This window comes from Populus nigra, chromosome 11 (genome assembly GCF_951802175.1).
Source record: "Populus nigra chromosome 11, ddPopNigr1.1, whole genome shotgun sequence".
NCBI lineage: Eukaryota > Viridiplantae > Streptophyta > Magnoliopsida > Malpighiales > Salicaceae > Populus > Populus nigra.
Genome location: NC_084862.1, coordinates 3,229,094 through 3,253,341, shown reverse-complemented (window position 1 = coordinate 3,253,341; position 24,248 = coordinate 3,229,094). Strand labels below are relative to the sequence as shown.

Below are 24,248 nucleotides of genomic sequence, written 5' to 3'. Positions count from 1 at the left end.
GTATTTTAAAATATAATTTATATTATTTTTTAATATAATAAAAGAATCACTACTTTCCTTCTCAAACATAGGCGCAAAAAGGGCCTGGATACCATCACAGAACCATGCAATAAGCAATGAGACGCACTATGAAGGTGATTTTAGCAGAAGTTGAAATTCATCACAAGGAGTAAAAATATTTTTAAAGAAACTAAACTTAAGCAATCGAGTTCTTCATGCAGCAACTCTGGATTGACGATATGTTTCCACGAGAATTCACCTTCTAATAATTCTTCTGTTTCCATTATTTTTCGGAGGATTTTGCACTCTTTTCAATGCCTTTTATTTTTAACTCAAGTTGCTGTTTCTTTTCGAAAGCCGGGTGTTTTAACTCAAAGATGAACCAATCTAATGCACTTTTTATTACTAGTTTTTAACTCTCTTTTTTCCCTTCAAGATCCATAATATTACGCTTCTCTTAAGCAAGACGTCAAACAATCTTGGAGCAAGCCCAAGAGCTGGAAAGCCATCAATGATCAGGGAAGGAAAACTCGATCCTAGACTGGAACTTGGTAGCAAGAAGCTTAATTTCTTAAAAATGGTGTTATAATCTCCATCGATCATCGAACTCTGATAATTGTCATTCGAAACGCATCGAAGAAGATAGAATTCTTCGGTTTGTTTTTCTTTTATGTGTCTGAATTATGTCAGCAAAAACACTTTACTTAATCTTTTACATGACAAGAAAGAAAAGTAACATTAGAATAACTGCAGCAGTTGATCTCCCATGGCAATGTCAAACTCACCTTTCACCAAGCTGAAATTAGCCAACCATAGTAATTAGGTGGGTGAGATCTTCATGGGATTTAGTCACCACCGGCAGATCAGAGTCTTTCAAAGCTGAACGGATTTGCCACAACTTTGTGCCGAGTCAAATCAGCCCATATCTTCACTTTTCTGCTTTTCTTGCCTCCATTGATGCACCTAATTGGTGTACAGGATTCCCTGTTTGGTTTTATAAAGACTAGTACTGTAGAACTTCTCTGCACTAATAATTGGTTAATGGAAAAACATAATTTCCACTTTCAATTATTTATCCATTCCATTAGACCAGCTCTCATGATCATCACGCACTTTCCCTTAAAAAATCTCCAAAGTAATGAATCTAAATAAATTTAAGTGGTGTTTAGTTATAGTCTCGGAAGTGACAAACGCATCTGTATTTGTCTCTTAAATAAGCATGTTTTTGTTCATTTTTATATCGATCTGTTGTTTTATCCTAGAAAAGTAACCAAACATAATCTTAGATTTTGGTTCGAATATAATTATCAAATCTGCACGAAATCGGTAGGATAACTTGGAAATAAATAATCCAAACATTTAACCAATTCGAATCTCATAAAAGATTGCTTAAACAATGGAGTCAAAAAAAAACCAGAAAGAATCATTGGAACCAACAATTTGTTTAGAGACTTGGTCAAGCTACCCTATCAGTTCAATCATTTTAAATATAATAAATTTATGGAATTAATATATATTTTTTAATTTTTTAATAATACCATCAATGATCAACCTATTGAATTAATGAAACAACCAGTTAAAATGATTTTCTACCAAGGTCTTGTTTGACAACATTGGTAGAAGTAGAGACTAACGAAACCCAAAGGAAAAGAAGTCACTTTTCCAAATTCCAAAAGCCTTTCTCAGGTCAGGGCGTCAGGCTGCTTTCACCGTTCAACGTGGGGCTCCACATCAAAGACTAGACTTGGAGGGTTTCATTTTTCCACAGAGAAATTTCTTTGATGGCCATTCCCGTGCTTTCTTTATAATCTACCACCAAATTTCTGGGAAAGACGAAAGGTGAGCCTGTCCAAGGTGTCCAAGTCAAGAAAAGAAAAATTAAGCAATAAAGAAAGAAAGAAAGCAGGAAGGCCTCCTTGGCAAGTTCAAAGAAAAAGAAGAAATCCCACAGCCCTACAAACACACATTACACAAAAGGTGTGATAACACCAATGTGTGCCGGTCCAAGTCTCTTGCCCAAAGAAGAAGCACAAGTTTCTGCTCAAGTCCACAGTCAACTGCCACTCCCAACACGCCTTACATTTGTTTTATCTTTCCCACGAAACACAAAGCAAAGCAAAGCACTTACTTTGAAAAATCTTTTCTACATCCCTTGAGTCTGCCATTTCTTTTTATTCTGTCTCCTCTTCACCTGAAACTGAGCCCAACAAACAAAAATATATACAAAATACTGCACACTTGCACATCCAGAAACGAAAGTTCAAGTATAGAAAAAACTAGTTGGATAATTCAGCTAAAATGACAAGGTATGTGCAGCAAAGAACCTCTCTTTTCTTGTCTTTCTTGTTCTTGTTGTTTCCATCAGTGTTCTCTCAACTATCTTCAAACCAGGCCAACACCATGATGGATCTGTCTAAGTCACTTAACCTTTCTGATTCGTTATGGGATGCTAATAAAGACCCATGTTCTTGGAAGGGAGTTAATTGCAGCTCTGGCAACTCGTCAGTAACTCGTCTTTCTCTATCTGAGTTTGGTCTCTCCAACTCTAATTTATTGCCAGTTGTTTGCAAGATTGAAACTTTACAAGCCCTTGATCTTTCTAACAACCGTTTGAGCTCAATTTCAGATGAGTTCATCAATGATTGTGGAAGGATTGATGGGCTAAAGTTGTTGAATTTTAGCAAAAATTTGCTAAGTGGTCCTTTGCCTGCTTTTAATGTTTTTGTTGGGTTAGAATCTTTGGACTTGTCTTTCAATTCTCTGTCTGGCAATGTTAGTCTACAGGTAGATGGATTCCTTGCACTTAAAAGCTTGAATCTTAGTTCCAATAACTTCACTGGTCCTATTCCTGTAAACCTTAGAAAGTCCTTGATGTTGGAGGAACTTCAGCTCTCTATGAATAGCTTCCAAGGTACGGTCCCTCAAGAAATTGCAAATTATCAGAACTTGAGCTTAATTGATCTCAGTGCCAATAATCTTGAGGGGTCGGTTCCTCCTAGGATTGGAAATCTCAACAAGTTGAGGATTTTACTTCTGTCTGACAATAAATTGAGTGGGGAAATCCCAGCAAACATTTCAAATATCCCAACCTTGTATCGATTTGCAGCGAATCAGAATAAGTTTGGTGGTACAATTCCCAGTGGGATTACAAGATATCTTAGCTTCTTAGATCTCAGTTACAATAGCTTAAGAGGGCCTATACCGACAGATATTTTATCAGGGTCGAACTTGCAACTTGTGGATTTGTCTTATAATCTGTTGGAAGGCTCATTACCTGCAAAGGTATCTGAGAGCTTGATCAGGTTGAGATTGGGAAGCAACAGGCTCAATGGGTCAATCCCTCCTTCTTTCGGGACACTTGATAACTTGACTTACTTGGAACTGGATAACAATAGCTTGACCAATGAGATACCCCATCAGTTGAGTTCTTGCCGTAGGTTGGCACTATTGAATTTGGCACAGAATGACCTTACAGGCCCTGTACCTGCACCGTTGGGTAATCTCGGTAATCTTCAAGTTTTAAAACTTCAGCTCAACAATTTGAGTGGAGATATCCCTTTAGAGATCACTCAATTACAGTTGTTGTCGACCTTGAACATCAGCTGGAATTCGCTCACTGGTTCAATACCTTCTTCAATTTCAAACTTGCAAAGACTTGCTCACCTGAACTTGCAAGGCAACAATCTTCGGGGTCCAATACCTGCCAATATCAACAGCATGAACTCTCTGTTAGAAGTCCAACTTGGACAAAATCAACTAAGTGGAACTATCCCAATGATGCCGGTGAAATTGCAGATCGCTTTGAATCTCAGCTCCAACCTCTTTCAAGGAGCTATTCCAGAAACTCTTTCCCGACTGACGGACCTAGAAATTTTGGATCTATCAAACAACAATCTCTCAGGTGAGATTCCAGAGTCTCTTACTGAAATGGAATCCCTAAATCTGTTGATACTCTCAAACAATCAGCTTTCTGGGGTCATCCCAGATTTCAAACATTATGTGTCTTTAAATGCAAGTGGAAATTCAAGACTTAAAAATAATACAGCAACAAACACTCCCCAAGAATCCCCAAAGAAGAGGAGATCGGTTGTTGTGCCGGTTGTTGTTGCAGTTGTTGCTGCTTTTCTTGCTGTTGGCATTGTCTCGATTATAGTTCTATCATTCTCCAGGCGCTTTCTCAAGGTTAATGATCAGCAGTCACAATCAGGGGAAAATCTTCCATCACCTCAAGTCATCCAAGGCAATCTGTTGACTACAAATGGAATTCACAGGTCCAGCATCGATTTCACCAATGCCATGGAAGTAGCTGCTGATCCATTGAACATTGAGTTGAAGACTAGGTTTTCAACATACTATAAAGCCACCATGCCTTCTGGAGCAAACTACTTTGTCAAGAAGCTCAACTGGAGCGACAAGATATTCCAATTGGGTAGCCACAATAAATTCGGACAAGAGCTGGAAGTTTTAGGGAAACTGAGCAATTCTAATGTCATGACTCCTTTGGCCTATGTATTGACCGTCGACAGTGCTTATCTCTTCTACGAATATGCTGAGAAGGGTACGCTGTTTGATGTTCTTCATGGTAAACTGGGAGATACATTAGACTGGGCAAGCCGTTACAGTATAGCAGTTGGAGTTGCTCAAGGCCTTACCTTTCTTCATGGATGCTCCTCTGGTCCGATTCTCCTCCTTGACCTTTCAAGCAGAAACATTTTGCTCAAGTCTCTGAAGGAGCCACTAGTTGGAGACATTGAGCTCCACAAAGTGATTGATCCAACAAAGAGCACGGGCAGCCTTTCTACAGTTGCTGGCTCTGTGGGCTATATTCCACCAGGTAAACAAAACTCTATGCTCAACTTAATATCCAACAAGTATTCAAAATTTCATTTGTATGAACTGGTTGTGACCAAAATTCATGAATTCTCCTATGAACATGGATATCGAATACTTTCTTGTAAGTAGTTTCAGACTGCTTGATGAATCCTTGTTCAGCATATGCCTGAGCTTCTGATATTAACTTGAAGAGTGATTGTGGTTCTTGCAGAGTATGCATACACAATGAGGGTGACAATGGCTGGGAATGTATATAGCTTTGGGGTCGTTCTACTGGAATTGCTGACAGGAAAGCCAGCAGTTAGTGAGGGAACTGAATTAGCCAAGTGGGTTTTAAGGAACTCAACACAGCAAGACAGGTGGGATGGCATCCTTGATTTTAACATCAGCAGGACTTCACCTGCTGTCAGAAGCCACATGCATGCGGTCCTTAAGATTGCCCTTAGTTGTGTTAGTGTTTCCACAGAAGCAAGGCCAAAGATGAAGAGCGTATTAAGAATGATCCTCAATGCACGATGAAGACTGGCCTTCGGAATACAATCCTCCTAGAAACAGTAGTTCTATATATTCGAAAGATTATACTTAGCAAGTTTTTATTTCAAATCTGTAAGTAGAAGACAGGTTTCTTGCTGGACAGAACGAGGCAGCTGTTGCAAGCCGACTTGCATGTAATCTGCAATTCCTATGTATACATAATACATAAATGAAAATTTTTAGTAATGTATCTATCCATCTCTTGTTCTGCCCCGGTTAGAGTTCTTCCAAAGTGTTTTTATCTAGTGTCTATAATTTAACTAAATTGAGTGAAGCAAAGGCGCAGTTTAGGATCAAACTAACAATAATTGAAGTTTGCTATGTTTCTTCAATTAAGAAACACATAAATTTGATGATAACATGATGATGACCACAACATGAACAAAAACATATAGATAAGAACATCAATGGAATATGAGGGAAACACATCTTACATTGGCTCTACCTATATCTGCAGATGCTCCATTTCTGTAGTCATTTAAGTTGCAGGCAAATTGCAAGTTTTCAAGCTAATATGTACATGAATGTTGATGAGATGGCGACTGGCATTTCCAGCCATGAGTGCAGGTGAAGTGCTGTTTACTTGTGAAACCGTGCAAGGGAAGGAGAGACATTCATAAGAACTAAAGCCAAAATGCTTCCTCAGTCACCAGACAGCAATCTTCCCCAAATGGAAGCACCAATTCCATTCAACGTTATGGACACAAGGGAAGAAACATTGAAGATCACATTTATGTTTCACATATCTGATGTTGGAAACAGCTACAACAACCGATCGCAGAAAAAGAAAAGGAAATTCGATAAGAAGCAAGAACTGCCAGCATTTACAACAATGTTAAAGTGCAAAAGAATTTGTGATATCTGAAACCCAAATAAAAATTGCTCTTCAAAATTCTGCTCCTGTTCTAAATAGAACTTTGGACAGAGATTATAGCTCCTACATTTCTCTTGTTGAGTATGCTCCGTGAAGATTGAGGAATGATTATCAGAGGAAGATGGGCTCTGAATCATACAAGGAAAAGGGAAATCTTCAGGATGTAAAGATGGCCTACTTTGGTGGCAGGATTCTGATTAGAAGGTAAGATCTTTGGGGTCATCGATAATCTTTGCCAGTGTTTGCAAGAAGGCAGCAAGATCAGCACCATAGATTACCCGATGATCGGCTGTAACATTTACCTGTAGATATAGCATTTACAGTTTACAGTATGAGAAATAAAAATTAAACTATTTTTCATACAGAAACAACCTTTTCAGTAACTAATGAATATAGTATACTTGTTACCTGCATCTGATTCTTCATGCCAATCCAGCCGTCCTTGGTTCCTACAACAGTTGGCTGTGATGCTCCAACAGCCATAATTGCTCCCTGCACCAACCATCCAGATGAATAAACCAAACCATATGCCAATCACTAATAACGAGCATACTATGTATAGTAGCCTCTTGTAGAGAATCCAGCAGGCATGAATGAAACTTGTGAAAACACTTACTGTTCCAGGGGGGAGAATGGCATCAAATCGATCCACACCAAACATTCCCAGGTTAGAAAGCGTGAAAGTACCTGCAAATAAGTAAACAAGAGCAATGAATAGAGATTGGTAAATGTCATGCTAATAATATGCTTGACCCCAAAGAAATCAGACCAGCAAGCAGATAAATGCCATGCCTAAAAATTTCTGAGAAAAAGCTGATGAGAAACACAATATAACTTTGTGACATCAAGGATTATGAACAACAGAAATCAAGAAAATATGACTAAAGAACCAGTCAGCACAAAGCATGTAACTGGATTATCAGAAGTTGCAACAGACCCTATCAGTTTGCACTCACACCAAATTAAAGCAAGCATTACAAGCTGGACTCACACAGGAATGGTTTGTCACCCTAGAACTAATATCTCCACACGTCCTACTTTCAGTTTGCAACGGCTTTATATACACTAATGATTTTGGAAACAGAGTGATTCTGGCAATCCACTTAAAAAGGATATTTGCACATGAATTACTAAATAACACTTCAAGCATTAGAAAACACGAATCGAATAACTCAGTACTCCACAATGAGAAAAACACAATAACAAGAACTATGGAACTATAGTCAATATCACCATTTGCAAACCTAGAAAAAACAACCCTTCCCAACTCTGGAAAATGCAGTGAGACACTATCGTTCACTCCTATGAAACTACATTGTTTCTTGAATACCTAAAGTAACCCAGATGATGATTTAGTCACATGAACAGAATCATGATTATGCTGGACTATGCAGGACAAAGTGCTTTTCCATCCATTTTGAAATTACAATTATCCATTTGGAACTAATTAACCCTTTAAGTTCATAACTTGCAAAAGAATTAAGATTTGTATGTCCAGGATATCAACAAGAAGTTGATAAACTATTGTAGTCACATTATGCATCAAAATAAATTGTTGTGGGCATTGTGGGCAGCCAAACTGGAACATGGATCACCAAGAATTCCTGATAAACATATCTTGAACAGTTAAATAAGAATTGAGAACATATAGTACGTATACCTGTGTTGTATTCTTGAGGTTGCAGTTGCTTGGCCCGGGCCTTATCGACTAACTCCTTCCATTTTCTTGACAATGAGTAAATGTCAACCTGATACATGCATTAAAAGAAAAATACTCGAAAGTGAACAAGGATTTATAACCCAGAATATCAATAGAACATCCCAAAACAGATTAACAAGAACCTTATCAGCATCTTGAAGCACAAGTGTAATCAAGCCACCATCCATAGCCACAGCAACTGCAATGTTGACGCTACTATTATATGTAAAGCTATTACCATCTCGGCAACTGGAGTTTATTAAAGGATGCTTAACCAATGCCAGTGCGGTTGCCTTTGCAAGTAATGCTGTCATCGTCACTCCCTTGGACTTGATCTAGACATGCACGGAAAAGGAAGCACAATGGCAAGGATGAATCAACAGACAAATGAATTCAGTACAAGACAATCAAAACCTGCCCTGCAGATCCCCATCTTAAATTGTTTAATTATCACTGAATCTAAATTATTGAACACTCATAACTTTGGCATTCTTTAGCCATGATGATACCTTCCTTCGGAAAGCATCAATCAAATTACTAGACACTAATTACTCGAACAGCATATTTGAAAGAAGATCACGATAGAAACTTCTCCATACAGGGTACCGTTTTATGTTCTCATCTAGGATCGTTTTAAAAAAAAATACCTAATCGCAAATTCAGCAAGCTGTTTCAGATTCTAAACTAGAAAAATCACAAAAAATTCACCAATCTAGAAGCGAAGCATGATCATCAATCAAACATCATCATCTCGTATACAGCATAAAGTATCAATCTTACGCGGCAGCAACATCCAAATATCACTATATTGCCGGAAAAATCCCATCTTAAGCATCTCAAATTATGATTAGAAAAGGAAAAGGCCCAATAGCAATTCTTACCTTCTTGTAAAGAGCATCAAGTGCATCAGTGGTAATAGTATACCCCACTCTAAATGTAGGCACTGACAAACTCTCCACCATATTCCTACTCACTGCCCCTTGCATTGTCGTAAAAGGCACCACCGATCCCAACTCAATCCCAGGCCGTGCGTGTACAGAAGGTGCCCCCGAAACCTTTGCACCTGTTGAACCCAATTCAGCAGCAGCTGCCGCCGCAGCCTCAACATCCTTAGCCACAATTCTCCCATTAGGTCCACTCCCTATCACTCTCCCCAACTCAACCTTCAACTCATTCCCAAGCTTCTTGGCATACGGCGACACCACCACCCTCTTCCCTCCCTCCGACGCTGGGTGCACAGCCGATGCCACCACTGACGGAGAAGGCGGCGCCACCACAACAGCCTTATCAACAGCAACGGTGGATTCCAGAGCCGGAGCCGCCGCGGATGGATTCTGATCCGGAGCTGGAGAAGAAAAAGACGAAGCAGCAGCAGCTTTAGACTTGGCCTCCTCGATTTCCTCCTGGGATTCAGCTAATAAAGCAATAGCCGATCCAATTGCAGCAACACCACCTTCCTCGACCATGATGGCAGCCAAGTAACCATCATAGAAAGTCTCAACATCCATGTCAGCCTTATCGGATTCAACAACGACAACACTTTCACCTTTAGAAAGCTTGTCACCTTCGGATTTGACCCAAGCAACAATCTTTCCTTCAGTCATAGTAGAGCTCAAAGCAGGCATGAAGATTTCGCGGATCTTGGCATGGACCCGGGTTCTTGAAGAGGAAGTGTGAGATGGGCTTGAAGAAAGACAGGGTTTTTGAGGGAGAGAAGAGGAGGAAGGAAGGAATGTGGTGTGGAGAAGGTGAGCCATTGAAGGGGGAGTTGTGAGAGAAGTGTTTGGAAATGGAGTGTTTGATTACTTTTTACTATTATGTAAGAGACGAACGAATTCTTGGAAACATCGAGAGAAAGAGAGGGAGAGAGAAGGCGGAGGTTTCAACTCAGAGATCAGTTATCATCATCGTTTTCGTTTAACTATGTCTCGTGTTTGGTTTCAGTTAGGTTCCAACTTCCAATATGATATCATATGGCAACCAAACCTGATATCAGCTTTTGCTCAGCATGTTTGATCATCAGCTCTGTTAGTGTTTGGGGCGGAGGTTTCATCATCGTTTAAAAAAAAAAAAAATATATATATATATATATATATATATATATATGCTTTTGAATTGTCTTTTTAAAAAATAAAAAAACATATATTATTTTAAAACATTCTGGAAAAATAATACACTTTTAAAAAAATTTTAATTATTTTATTTGCCGATGACATGATAAACAAACTATTATATTATATAATATATTAAAAGGGTTTAATGTCTCTCTTATTATCTACCTCGATATAGGTACTATGAATTGAAAAAATATAATGATAAAATTGTCTTTGTTAAAAAAAAAATACTATGCATATAGTGGGGGTGAGATTGTTTTTTAATGGGATACATTTAGCATTGAAAGAATGATTGTGAACAAAATGGTTAATTCGGGTTTTGTTAGGGTATGGTAAGGCTTGCAGGCCCCAGCAATGTGGCAAGGCAAAACTGTCAGCCCCAAGTGCTAGGGCATGACATGATTTTCAGACACCTGACGTTGAGGCATGGAATGACTGTCACACCCTAGGTGTCCGGGTCAAACAAGGCAGCTAGACCTCAGACCCTCAAGTTAGGCATGTTAGCCAGACCTAAAATGTGATATCCCACATCGGAAACGAGCATCCAGAGCTAGAACTTTATAAATAATGCTAGTTGCTGACCTATTGCACGCGTTTTGGGGCGTCGGGCTCAGAAGTGGGCTCGCGTCACTAGGAACAAAACTGAGATGGCGGTAAGGCTCAAAGCGAACAATATACGGCAGGTTGAGGTGGGCTATTACACAAAGCTCTAGGGTCTAGTGTCCATACCTAGGGCTCTTGGGTCTAGCACCCAGACCCGAAGCCTCAGTCTGGCATCCGGACCCCAGGCTCTCGAGTCCGGACGCTTGACCCAAGAGCCTAGGGTTGCATGTTAGGACCCTAGCCTTTAGGGTCTGGTGTCCAGACCCGCAGCTCTTGGGTCCGGCATTCGACTGGCACAACAGACCTAAGTAATTTGGATTTGGTTGAAGTTCTTGACCCAAGTTAATTGGATTTGGCAAGTGCGTTAAAGCCAATGAACTTGGGTCTGACAGGGTTTAAAATTATTATAAATATTATTATTGTCATTATTATTAATAAAATTTCAAAAAATATTGTTACTATTGAAAAAAAAATACATTTAATTTAAATAATAAAATTAAAAATTGTTGTTGTTGTTGTTATGCCTTTCAAGACTCTTGTATCCAGCATTCAAATCTAAATTAAAAGCATTAACCTTTCCCCGAGTGAATGTGAAAGGTGGATGCCTTTCACTATGTAGTGCTACAATGAAAAAAAACCATCATGTTGTATATTTTGTTCAGTGATTTTTTTTATTATAATATAACTAAAAGGTGTAGGGTAAGCACTATAACTTTCCTTATATTTTACTGTAGATTGCTATTGTGTTTTTTTTTTTTAAATGGTCTTTATCAATTTTATTTTTTTAATATTAAGTTGATTAAAAAGTAATATTTTTTTTTAAAATACTGTGAATTGATACAATGTTTCCTCACATAGTTTTTTTTATGATTTTTAAAAACATGTTGGAAAACATTGTAGCTTTCCTCGCATTTTACTGTGGATTGCTACAATGTTTTCCTTTTTTTTTTCTTTTTCATGGTTTTTTCCTTCTTCTTTTTTGGTTTTTTTTTCAAAATTATTTTTGTTGATGTTATTTTTATAATATTAAGTTGGTTAAAAATTTAGCTTTGTAATTTTTTTCTTTAAAACACTATGAATTGCTATAGTGTTTCACCACGTAGTTTTTTTTTTTATGATTTTTGTCAAAATTATTTGTCAATTTTTTTTTAATATTGAGCTGATTGAGAATTACAGCTGTGGTTTTTCTCACAAAACACCGTGGATTGCTATGGTGTTTCCCCACATGGTTTTTTTTGTTTTTTATGATTTTTTTCAAAATTATATTTGTCGATTTTATTTTTTTAAATATTGAGCTGATTAAGAATTTAACTTTTAAATTTTTTTCTCTTTAAAACATTGTGGATTGCTATAGTGTTTCACAACATGGCTTTTTTTTTTCTTTTTTTTGTGTTTTCTTTTTTGTATGATTTTTTCCAAAATTATCTTTGTCAATTTTTTTTTTTTTAATATTGATATAGTTTGAATTTAGCTTTGTATTTTTTTCCTTAAAACACTATGGATTGCTATAGTATTTTCTCATATGATTTTTTTTTGTTATGATTTTTTTCAAAATTGTCTTTATTGATTTTATTTTTTAAATATTAAGTTGATTGAGAATTACAATTATAATAAAACTAAATCATGTGGGGAAGCACTGTAACTTTCCTCACAAAATACTATGGATTGCAACAGTGTTTCCCCTCATGAGTTTTTTCTCAAAATTATCTTTATTGATTTTTTTTAATATTAAGCTGGTAGAAAATTTAGCTTTGAAATTTTTTTTTATAAATAGAAAAGCTAAATCATGTGAAAAAAATATTGTATCTTTCATCATAAAACATTATGAATTGCTACAAATTATTCTATTCAGTCTCTAATTTTTTTTTATCATCAACATAATTTTTTTTCCTAGAATATAGATTTTATATCATTTCAGTTATTATTATTTATCTTATATTAATTAATAATTAAGTAAATTTGTTTTATAACTCAGCGTCCATGTCATCTCATTATTATTATATGACCTGCAAAGTTCCCAAGGTATCATTTTCATGAGGCCGAACCCTCTGCTAAACCCATGCTGTCATTTTCATGGACCCACACTATACGAATAAAACAATATTAATAAAAAAAATCACTATAACATGCTAGTTTCACTTTAACAATTTACAGTACTGAATATTTTGTTCAGTGTTTTTTTTTTATATTATTATCCTGTAAAGTTCCCAAGCTATCATTTTCATGAGCCCGAACCCGCTGCTAAACTCAGGTTGTCATTTTCATGGACCCACACCCTCTGCCCACTTCTATTCGCATGGCGTTTGCGAGGACTTGCATCTTTTCAAGAGGGGGGTCAAACAAAATGTTAATTATTAAAAGCTACGATCTATGTGGCATAAGTATTTTAGAAGCAGTATTACTTTCCATTTGGTTTTTTTTTTATTCTATGTTCTACGTGCTATATTTACATATGATGTTTGGTTCAGTTTCTTTAGCTTCATAATTCTGATTCTGCAGTGGACAACTTAGAACATTATGTAGAAATGGATGAACAAATGATAATAAAAGTTATTCCCAGCAAACTGGATGAACAACAAGTTCCAGGTGCTCTTAACCACAAGCAGCTCTTTAATAAGAAAGTCAAAAAGAAATCAACACGAAGCAACTGCACAAGTAGCTCATGAATTTATTGGCAGGAGCACATAAAAGAGAAGTATTTTTTTTTTGGTAACCGTGGATGTCTGGGCCAGCTTATGCGCACCTTGACCAATCCCTCGAGATCCTGAAGTTAACGACCGGGTAAGCCTCCAGTGACCCTGAAATTGCTTATTGACAGGAGCACATAAAAGAGAAGTATTATACCTTATCAGTGACATTTAGATAAGTTAAACACGTTTCAACGCCCTACTGAGTGATAGTGCCATGGATGCCCACTTCCTAGAGGATGCAAAATTTAACACCCTCGACTCCAGTCTTTGTGAGGATTGATTTACTTGGGTTTTCATGTGAAAGGATGGCTTGGCTTGACAGCAAAGCTGCATCTCGAAATCAAAAATGTATGGAAGGGCCTGTTGGGTTGTTGCCATTGCATGTGCAGAAAATAGACAACGCCAACCATTGACTATTGACAGCCACCATTGTTGAAGAAGAGCTGGAGTTGGCAACCACCTTTGTTGAAGAAGAGTAGGAGTTGGTGGCCACCATTATTGATAAAAGAACAAGTGGAGCAGCACCATGAATGCCTATAAAAGAGGCATGATTTTAGAGAGCAAAATTGTGAGAGAGAACGTGAGTGTGTGCAAGAGAGTGGAGAGAAAGAGAGCTGCAAGAGCAACAATGAGAGTTGATGAGTTGAGTAGAGTGGATGTAATCCTCCTCCTCTACATGTATTTATTGTAACCCTTTCTCTATCTCTAATACAATGACTCTCTCCCGTGGATGTAGGCGGTTTTGCCGAACCACGTAAAATATTGTGTCAGTGTGCTTTAGCCTTCAATGGGCAAATATCAGAACATCACCGGTCCGCGCATGGGGTGCTGGAATCCCCAACAGGGCCGCCTCCCACAACTATATAGAGAGGATGGTATTCCCTTCACAAAATTAACAGACAAAATCAAACTATTTAACAGGGCAAGAGTTGATCAAGACCACCAGCCCTCTCGAAAATTTCAAGCAACTGCAATGCAGACATCATATTTTGCTTATCTGTAGACATCTTGATCGATGAAATGTTTTGTTTATCCATATATATCGTTGTCGATTTTCCCAATTGTTGCATCTCTTTGTCAATCAGCTTCTCAATCTCACTCATTAAAAATTAACGAATCTTACTTCTACCACAATTAGCACCATGTTTACTGTCAAATGAGTCCACGACCACCAGCTTTTTCTAAGCCACCATCAACATAGCAACCACCTTAACCACTCCTCCTTCTCTGGCATAATAGCAAACCAACTCCCCAATCTCCTCAGTTTTGTTCAAGTGTGACTTGATTGTCTCTAGTAATTTTCAGGCCATTAATATCACGCCAAATTTGCAAAAGTAAGGTACACATTAATACCAGGCCAAATTTGCAAGATGCACACCCACAATGAAAAGAAAGTTTTGCGCAAGCTCAATACATTCTTACAACATAGAACATTGAGAGTGTTTGTTAATACATCAAATGTGCATTTGGACTAAAGAGGCATCAAATGAGCTTTCGAGCTCTTTTTCAATCAATTTGACATCCTCTAATAAAAGCCACCATACATCACTCGGTTCATACCTTTTCAACCCAAAATCACTTCGGAAAAGCCCCTTCAAACACATTGCCAAACATAGCATGACCAGAGCATGAAATAGACTGCTTTCATTTAGTATTTAGGTGTTCTATAAAATATTTGCTCAGAAAAATGCTAGTTAAAAAGAAAATGTTTCCTCCGAAAGGAGTATTTTCTAATTTTCCAGTTTTGTGGAAATAAAAAAGATATACTCCAAAAAATTATACTTTATTAAACGAAGTATGTGGTTCGACAATCTTCTATATTTAAAATACAATTATAGTTAAAAATTTGTTTTGTCAATCCGTCAGAAAATAGCGATGAAATTGAGTTAAAAATTTATTCATGTTAATATGGGTAACTAAACTCCTGCTGGAAATCTAATGGACAAAGCAATAAGAAATTATAGGCAACTAATGGAAGAAAAACACATTCAACATGCTAGCTCTCACCACAAATCATGATCATTTTGAGATAAAGATGATTTCTTAACCAAGGAAACAGAAGTAACCTTCTCTCGAGCCACCAAAAGTAGAACAGCTAGCTCCACAAGCCTTCCATACTTTGCATAGCAAAAACTTTCCTCCCCAAGTTCATTTGTCTCTCAAACGATTTCCAACTTTGATATTTGCATTAATAGGGACCAGCAGCAAAATAAATGACTAACCTCAAAATGAAATAGAATAGGCAAACAAATGAATATTCAATGACTTCAAATTAGGAAACAAACCAATTGTGGCAGGCAGAGAACCATAAGCATCTTGTAAACCGATTGCTCTGGAGTCAAAATCTTGAAATGAATTAGGTAGCTATTGCAGTTGGCATTATATATAAAAACTATGTTAGAGTTCATATAAGGGAGAGAAACTTGGATAACCCTAAAATTACAAGAGTGAGACTCCTATTACATGAACGTGCACTCTTAAAAAACCGCAATGTGAGTAAATTGGAACTTTAATGGCAACTCTCAATAGAATGAGAGAAAAAGGAGTTACCTTAACAAGTGAAGTGAATAATTAAAAGGAAGCATTTGATACTGATTCCATAAATCAAATTGGCACCCGAAATCTGTAGGAGCATTGTGCTTTAGGAATAACTCAACCGGTGGAAGACAAGACTTCCAAACTGCAAAATGCAGTGGGGGCAACCCAAAATCGGGATGAACTGCATTAAAATCAATGTGATTCGCCACTACGATTATGCATTTCACTGAATTGAAGGTAAGGAATGTCATTAAGCATCTGATGTGCAATGTCCATGATATCTGGACTTGGTGGTCTACTGGCCCCTTCAACGTTTCTAGAAATCTGCCTGCATCATCAGCGAGTAAAATGGTGGTGATTGGACAATCATACTCGCCGCAAAAGCACATCGGACCACAATCATCCTGAGAGAAAACAATGAAAAGAAAACATATATTACTATTATTATTGCTGTCAACAAACAAAAACTTCATACAAGCTAAAATCACCACGCAACGATTAACGCTGGTGGCAAAGCCCAAAATACCCACAAAAAAATCTTTGTTATCTCTTTAGCACATGAGATTACAAATTTAAATGTAAAATATATTTTTGATATTAAAAAAATAGGTTTTTTTTATTAATGTTAGAACAATTAGATTTTACTTGAGAAGATAAAGATTTTCTTATAAAAAAAGACTTTTCTTAAACCTTAAACAAACCAACAACTAGAAAATACAGCCATACTTTTAGCTTTTATCAGACAATCAAATAATGCAACTTTCCTTAGGCAGAACATATTTGGGGTGATAATACCTTCTCTTTACGCGATTAGTCCCCGTATCCAATCTCTGAGACTAGTTAGGGTTCTTAGTGATTAAAATACCAAGTGGTGACTCTCATTCTACTAATAAAAGATAAGAATTTCTTGTCTCCCTATATTTGCCAGATACATACGAGATTGAAATATCGTCGCGACGTCGTACACGTGCGACAATTATTATCACTATTATTAGCATTATTTTTGGTTTCATCATTATTATTTTAATTATAATTATTATCATCACTATCACCATTATTGTTGTTGTTGTTGTTATAAGTTTTGTTATCAAAATTATCACCACCACCACCACCACTACCACCATTACTATCATAATAAATTATTGTTATCATCACTATTATTGACATTATCATTACCATTAGTAGTATTATTAATAATATTATAAGTATCATTATCATTATCATTACTACTATTACTATTAGTATTACTATTATTAAAATGACAAAAATCATAAACTTGACTTGAATGATAAAATTAAAAACTATAAAAACTTTGATAAAGGAGCAAAAAAAATAAAAAAAATAAAAAAAATAAAAAATCAAAAGAAAAGGGATCAAACTAAAATATATATTATTACTATTGAAAAAACCATAAACTTTATTTGAAGGATAAAGTTAAAAACTATAAAAACTTTGACAAAAAAGCCAAGAAAAAAAAAGGATGAAGATGAAATCGCAAGAAACAAATAAAATCTATAAACTATTTAAAAAAATAAAAAGAATGAGGATCAAATTTGAGAGATGAAAAACTTAAGGAGGATAAAGTTGAAAAAACTTTTCAATTTAAAGTGATTTTTTTAAATGAAACAAATAAAACATGAACTGAATTTAAAAAGAAAAGAAGTTCAATGACTGTTATGTTTTTTTTCATGGACAACATGAAAAACAAGGCATATGGAAGCTTTGCCTAAAAAGGACTAGAATGTCGAGATGCATCCTATGGCATGACAGAATATTTTTTTTCACCTTAATTTCACTATTATAATTTCTAATAAATCACGCTTAATATATAGTGTTTTTACCACGCGAAATAGTTTTTCTTAATCTATAGTAAGTAAAATTATAATTATAATTATAATTATAATATTATAAAAGTTTGCAGCCCAATTTACCTTGAGCCGAGCCCAGCCCACATCGTATAGCTATAAAAGTTATCTCTTCCCCAACCCTTTCTTTTCAACCTCCAATTATAGGGTTTAAGTCAAGACGACGTAGCGGGCAGCACTAAAACCCTGAGAGATCCACCCTCCCACCCGCCTGAAGCTCTCCTTTCTTGTCTCTCTTTTTTCAATTTCCTTTAATCAGCAGGTAACTTTCTTCTTCTTTTCCCGTGATATAGTTAGTAGGGTTTGAACTTTTGTCATGTGATTAGGAAAAAAGAAAGAAAGAATGATTACTGATTTTGTTAAACAATTTTCTCAGATCAAAATGGGGTTATCCAAGAAGCTGTCAAGTAAATCAAGCAGAGATAGTGACGATTTTGAAGAGTTTGATGACATGGAAAGCGAGCAGCTTCTTACTACCGTTAGTCGTGTTTTGGCTTTTCCTCTGTTGCTTTGCTTAATGGCTGACAGCGATTACGATTTAATTAATCACTGATTTAATTTATGATGCAGATGGAAGATTATGAAGATGATAGGGAAGACGACGAAGATGAAGAGGATGAGGAGGAGGAGGACGGCGAAGAGGAAGAGGAAGATGAGGACGAGGAGGATGGAGAAGAAGGAGAGGAGCAAGAAGAAGAAGACGAAGAGAGTGGAAAAGATGGCGAGATGGAAGACCTTGAGAAAGAATATATGAATCTTCGCAATCAAGAGCAGTAAGACAAATTTCTCTTCTGTTTTTGGTAAATATTCTTTTCATCTAGCTGTATAGAGAGCACACGATGAATTTGGTATATTTGAAATTTGTGCTTAGGGTTCAGCTTTGGACAAGCGAATGCACCTTTTTGCTATTTTTTTTTAGTTTACAGTTAACTTGATTTTTTCTCGAAGCATGAAGAGAATATATGGGAATAATAAGACTGCAATTAGGTAGTCAGATGGGACATTTTGGTTTTATTGTTAATTTGACAAAATTAATTATAATAATATTTGGGTTTTGGACAAACTTTTTAAAAGTTTGATTCTTGTTTTTGAAACTTTGTTTACAAGGATCATGAACTCTTAACAGATTTGCTTTAATTAACCTTTTTTGTTTTTAATTTCAGAGATATATGGAAGAATCTTAAACGCCACAAGGATGAAGATCTCATTAAAGGTCAAGCAGTGAAGAACCAGAAGGTGTTCAATCTTATGGTTTCTTTCACAATACTCATTGGTTACAATAGCGACTATCATCATTGATAAGGGATCAACTTGATAAATATTCTAATCAGATTTTTCATGCGCTGTGATCAAACACTCACAAACTTCTCTACCATTTTCTTAAGGCTCTCTGGGACAAAACTCTTGAGTTCAGATTCTTACTTCAAAAAGCATTTGCAAACTCAAACAGATTACCGCAGGTATCTTTAGGTTTCTCTACCTCTTTTATTGCTCAATGACTTGCTTGAAGCATTTTGATCAAACATGAAAGGGATTGATTGCAGGAACCGGTTAGGTCTTCATTTTGTGATTCTGATGAAGTAGTTGGGATGGCATATGCTGATGTGATTACCTCATCCAAGAAGACTTTGGAATCTCTACTGGAACTACAGGAGGTATGGCTGTCATCGGTCTTTTATGTTGTACTCTTTTTACAGCTATTAATCTCATCAATTTCTATTTCTTTGTTTAACTTGGGTTGTTTTTACTTTATATGATCAGGCTTTGCTCGAGAAGAATCCATCAATTTCTCAATCTTCTAATGGTATATTGCAAATGCTTGTTCATATTACTATATTCTGTATTTTGTGCCTTTTCCGTTGTTATTTGGAGACTAGCATACTAAAACATTTGTGCGCAATGATTCTGTCATTGTAGAAATTATGTGCATCTGGTTGTCCAAGTGAATTGAATTATGTGAATAACACAAACTATAATTGGCAGATGATTGAAAAATAAATTGAGTGATGTAAGTGTATAACCACGCATTTGTTTGTTTGGAAGGGAAGGGAATTGTGAGGTGGGGAGGAGGTACCCATTTGCAGCCTGTCTTCAAATTGAACACCAATAGGCATTTAGAATGCTTGTTTCCATTTTTAGATGTCGCTGATGGTTTTTTTAAGACCTTTTACTTATACAGTTAGTATTCTATCTGGATGTTCAATTGTGATTTTCTTCATTAAATTCTCCACTGTTTATAATGATATTTCCTTACCAGTATGAATTGGAATCTCTCTTGAAAGTTAAAAGACTTGCAGTAAGAAATTCCTGTGTATCTAAACAATAAAATTGTTTTCTGACCTAGGTTAAAAAATAAGTCCTGTATATTGGAATGAAACATTTTATTTCTTTTTTCCCCGAATGAATGGAGATGCAACAGCATCAATCTTCATTTTTTCTTGCTTTGATTCTGAAGCTTTGGGAATTTCCTCCTGCAGTATTAATTGACTTTAGTATTAAGCAAGTTGTGATTATTCAACATGCAACCTTCTCTTTTCTTGTTAGAGCGGTCCATGAAGTTATAATTTAAAGCCTGAAACGTTTTCTTTATTAAGATTTTGTACAGTGGACCGCAATGTAATTTTTCCATGTATTTGTTCTCTTTTTAAGGTGATTCTGGACAGGTCACTAAGAAGCATTCAAAAGATTCGACAAATTCGGATGCCGAAGAGGATATAGATTGGTTAAGAATTTCTGAGATGCAAAAGAGGTATTACATTTGTCTGTAGATGCACAGCTATTGCTATTTTATTTTGATCTATTAGGTGAATTTGTACAAATACCTTCTGAATTATTGATTGTTTAGATGAAGATCTCTCTCTCTCTCCCCTTTTGTTTTTGTTTGGATTGACACCCTTTTTACTATGTAAGCTATTAATAGACCCTTATTTTTTTTTTATTTGGATTGACACTTCTTATATTTTTTTTCTTTTGATTTTAATACATAAACTATGATTGGGGGCTCCTTTATTAGGTTTTAGGCAATGTTAGCGACGGCATTACCACCGGATGAAAGGTTTTATTGTTGTGAGTTCATTTGTACGAATTTTAAACCCCACCACCACCGGATTTTAATGTTTTAAGGCTTTGAAATTTTAAATTGAAAAACTAAAAACTCAAATTTTTGAGTTTGATTGGAGTTTAATAATGGATTTTGATATCAAAATGTTGTGAGAGAGGTTGAAAGGATTATTTTAGTGGTCTTTTGGGTTGATTTAGTTGTCAAAAAGTTAGAGTTCCGATGGTGACAAAAGTAGTGCTAATCCTAACACATCATAGTTCAGGTATTAAAATCAAAATTAAAAGAATATAGAGGGTGTCAATCCAAACAAAAAAGAATAAGGAACTTATTAATAGTTTAACATAGTAAAGAGTTGTCAATCAAAAAAAAAGAAAAAGAGAAGGGGTCTCCATCCAAATGACCAACAATTCAAGGACTGTTTGTACAGATTCCCTGAGCAGTTAATAGAGCATACAGATTTAAAATTTAAATGCTTCTTCCTCCATTTCATATTGGAAAACTAGCGTTCATACTCGGGATATGTTTCAGCTAGAATCGGGATGTGAAAAACTGCTGTGGATATGAACACATGAATTAAGTATTAAAACTTTAAATGCATGTATCTTGTAGAATAGCTCCTTTCCGAAACAAATCAATAGATAAATGGCAGAGAAAGACACAGGTGACAACTGGTGCTGCTGCCATGACAGGAAAATTGCAGGCTTTTAATCAGGTTTGGCTCTACAGCTGATGATGCCATTATGCTGTCCAGGGTATGATGAAACTCACTGGATTTTACTTTTCCAATCACAGAATATCAGTGAACAAGTTGCTGCTTATATGAGGGATCCAACTAAAATGGTCAGGCAAATGCAACAAAGAAGATCAACCATTGGTGTTTTTGGAGCTGTAAGATAATTGGCAATTTTTCGTAGTTTAGTCGAAGAAATAATGCAAAATTCTTGGTATGGTGAGCTCAGATTTTGTTTTCCTTTTGCTGTTACTGACTACCTGAATTTTACTAACGGGCAGGTTCCTGAGTTGACAAGCAATGCCAGTGGAGAGGTAATCCTGTGAATGAGTAATTTGTATATCATTTTCCCATATTAGTTCAAACTTGGAAAGTTTAGGTATTCCACATTTCCACCTAGTAATGTGGCTAAGAACCGAGCTAGAATTGAGAAATGGAGTGAGAACAGGCTAAGCAAAAGGCCTAAGCAGACACTCAATTGAAGTCAGGTTACATCTCATCAGCTAACGCGCGAAAGTGTTCTGATTGAATCCTAATATTGATTGCCTGATTCTACGGACATGAAGTTTCCCTGGAGGCCTTTTCTCTTTCCTCTTATTTTCTGGGAAATTCTCTGTTCTTTTTCTTTCTTTTCATTATAACATTTTTTTTTTATGGATATTGCCAGCCTAACAGTTTTGCTGAATCTTTCAATTCTAATTAGGAAACATGTCCCGATGGTGATCCTGAACTTCTAAATGATACCGAATTTTATCAGCAGTTATTGAAAGAATTTTTGGAGAATGTCGACCCCGCATCCACCGGTGAGTATTGTATCTCATCCTATTTGCTTATATTCATAATTCGTGTGGAAACTTTCACCATAGTAGACCTGCAGCCCCAAGGATCCATAAAGCTATAATTGGTGGCTGTTTTTCACCTTCACATTCTTCATTTCCAAGATAGAGGATCAGATGGTTTCCTCAAGTACCGGCACTACACTTATTTAATGTCTTTAATCTTGCTTATTGATTGTCTGCAGAGGCGACCTTTTATGCTCTAAAAAGGTTGCAAACTAAGAAGAGAAAGATTGTTGATCGGCGTGCTTCAAAGAGTCGAAAGATCAGGTACATGCACGGGAGGGCTCATTTTCTGCACTATCATTTTCATCTCTAGTAACCCAGAGCATTTCATTGATTTTTCCTTATCAATCACAATTTTCAGGTACAACGTCCATGAAAAGATTGTCAATTTCATGGCTCCTCAGCCAATGAACATTCCTCCCATGGCCCCAAAAGTATTTGAGAATTTATTTGGATTGAAGACACAAAAGCCTGCTGTAGATTCATAACGTTATTGTTGGAATGTTTTGTCGGGGGGATTTTGTAATGTCATCCTCCAATAAACAATTGCATTTCTTTCTAGTTTACAATTTATTCCCTGGGATTATCCGCTGTAAGCTTGAACTTGGTGATGTCAATTCCAGATTTGAGCATGCATCGGTCTTGATTTCTTGAGCTCGAGATTAAAGGTCAAATAATTTAAATTAAATGCTCCTCTTAAAACAAGTGTTTAGTACCAAACGGCAGCCAATTAAATGCTCTTCTCGGGCAGAAGGGCGGGCATTAGGTGAAATCTTATATCAGTTAGTCATAACGTCTTGGTAAAGCAAACAGTGAGCTAGGAGCTTAGCGACTGAAATGGGGAAGACCGTTGCCTCATTTTACAGGAGCTGCAGGAGGGGATTCGAGAGTTTAAAAGATTAAAATGTTATTTATTCGAAAGTATATTAAAATAATATTTTTTAAAAAAAATTATCTTTATATTAATATGTTAAAATGATTTTTTAAGAATATAAAAGAATTAAATTACTTGTCGTCTGAAATGATGACAATGCAATGGCTATGGATTCCCGACATTGGCCCAAGTTGATTTCTATGCCTTCTTATCTCTCTTGTAAAATAGTAATCTTTTATCTCCTTTTTTTCACAGATGAAATTTACTTTTACAATATTGTAAACACCATCTCTGTCCGAGTTGCTCATTTGTGAAGTGAATGAGTGCACTCCGAGTTCAATTTCTAAGAGTTTTCACATGTCAGTTCAATCTGAAAGTAAAAAGAAAAAAGAAAAAAAATTCAAAATCATGGTAAGAACAAGGCCTTTCTTATGCATAGAAAAAGAAAATAAATATGAAAATAGAAGCTGTTAATTCTTGAAGAGACTCTCTGTCACGGGGTTAAATTTTTCGCAACGAAATTCAACCCAATGCGGCAGTCTAGTCCCGACTAGACTCAGCCTTGCCTCACTCTTTTCGCTCGTGTTTCCCTACGACTATGTGTTTCGCTCACCCAAAGAGGTTCTCACAATAGCTTCGTCGCAAACAAGGAAACCAACACAAGCAAGCACAACAAGATTACAAGAATCCCTCTCAACCTTTATTTATCTCATCAACAAAGGAATACACAAAAGAGTGTGTGTGCTATGCACAAAATCGCATACTCCACAACAGAGGCTTGGCAAGCCTATTTATAGACATACATGAGCTGCAGGCTCCCCCCCATTATCCCCCATTTTCGGGACCTAGTGGAGCACTTCCTCCATCCCATGATCCCATGTTTTCAGGACATAGTGGAGCACTACCTCTTACCCATGATCCCATGTTTCCAGGACTTAGTGGCATGGAGAACACCCCAGTTATGCTCCCACGTTTTGCCTCCCATGAAGCT

General features: G+C 36.4%; 3 protein-coding genes across 3 annotated transcripts; 2 read left to right on the top strand and 1 right to left on the bottom strand.

Moving 5' to 3' along the window:
• Positions 1 to 1,825: 1,825 nt before the first annotated feature.
• On the top strand, positions 1,826 to 5,561 carry LOC133668380 (LRR receptor-like serine/threonine-protein kinase GSO2). Its single transcript, XM_062088179.1, has 2 exons — positions 1,826 to 4,834; positions 5,045 to 5,561. Exons 1-2 carry the CDS (start codon positions 2,299 to 2,301, stop codon positions 5,350 to 5,352), a joined length of 2,844 nt encoding a protein of 947 aa, XP_061944163.1. The 5' UTR covers positions 1,826 to 2,298; the 3' UTR covers positions 5,353 to 5,561.
• Positions 5,562 to 6,019: 458 nt separating this feature from the next.
• LOC133668382 (dihydrolipoyllysine-residue acetyltransferase component 5 of pyruvate dehydrogenase complex, chloroplastic-like) lies at positions 6,020 to 10,003 on the bottom strand. The gene is made up of 6 exons (XM_062088189.1): positions 8,822 to 10,003; positions 8,084 to 8,275; positions 7,902 to 7,989; positions 6,858 to 6,928; positions 6,650 to 6,733; positions 6,020 to 6,543 (listed from the first exon to the last, which is right to left on the bottom strand). The coding sequence occupies exons 1-6, from the start codon at positions 9,695 to 9,697 to the stop codon at positions 6,439 to 6,441; spliced, it is 1,416 nt and encodes a 471-aa protein (XP_061944173.1). The 5' UTR covers positions 9,698 to 10,003; the 3' UTR covers positions 6,020 to 6,438.
• A 7,886-nt stretch (positions 10,004 to 17,889) lies between these two features.
• On the top strand, positions 17,890 to 23,015 carry LOC133668383 (uncharacterized). The gene is made up of 14 exons (XM_062088190.1): positions 17,890 to 18,012; positions 18,127 to 18,228; positions 18,321 to 18,523; positions 18,914 to 18,986; positions 19,136 to 19,210; positions 19,295 to 19,405; positions 19,512 to 19,554; positions 20,400 to 20,499; positions 21,421 to 21,523; positions 21,604 to 21,699; positions 21,823 to 21,855; positions 22,245 to 22,344; positions 22,563 to 22,647; positions 22,745 to 23,015. Exons 2-14 carry the CDS (start codon positions 18,133 to 18,135, stop codon positions 22,869 to 22,871), a joined length of 1,245 nt encoding a protein of 414 aa, XP_061944174.1. The 5' UTR covers positions 17,890 to 18,012; positions 18,127 to 18,132; the 3' UTR covers positions 22,872 to 23,015.
• Positions 23,016 to 24,248: the final 1,233 nt, after the last annotated feature.

Bases quoted from the DNA above. Each gene is read 5' to 3' on its own strand.
- LOC133668382 (XM_062088189.1), bottom strand. From the start codon at position 9,697: ATGGCTCACCTTCTCCACACCACATTCCTTCCTTCCTCCTCTTCTCTC. The intron at 8,276-8,821 runs GTAAGAATTGCT...GTGCATGTCTAG, and splicing joins TTGATGCTCTTTACAAGAAG to ATCAAGTCCAAGGGAGTGAC. The intron at 7,990-8,083 runs GTTCTTGTTAAT...TGCATGTATCAG, and splicing joins TGCTTCAAGATGCTGATAAG to GTTGACATTTACTCATTGTC.
- LOC133668383 (XM_062088190.1), top strand. From the start codon at position 18,133: ATGGGGTTATCCAAGAAGCTGTCAAGTAAATCAAGCAGAGATAGTGAC. The intron at 18,524-18,913 runs GTAAGACAAATT...TTTTAATTTCAG, and splicing joins AATCTTCGCAATCAAGAGCA to AGATATATGGAAGAATCTTA. The intron at 21,700-21,822 runs GTAAGATAATTG...ACTAACGGGCAG, and splicing joins CCATTGGTGTTTTTGGAGCT to GTTCCTGAGTTGACAAGCAA.
- LOC133668380 (XM_062088179.1), top strand. From the start codon at position 2,299: ATGACAAGGTATGTGCAGCAAAGAACCTCTCTTTTCTTGTCTTTCTTG. The intron at 4,835-5,044 runs GTAAACAAAACT...TGGTTCTTGCAG, and splicing joins TGTGGGCTATATTCCACCAG to AGTATGCATACACAATGAGG.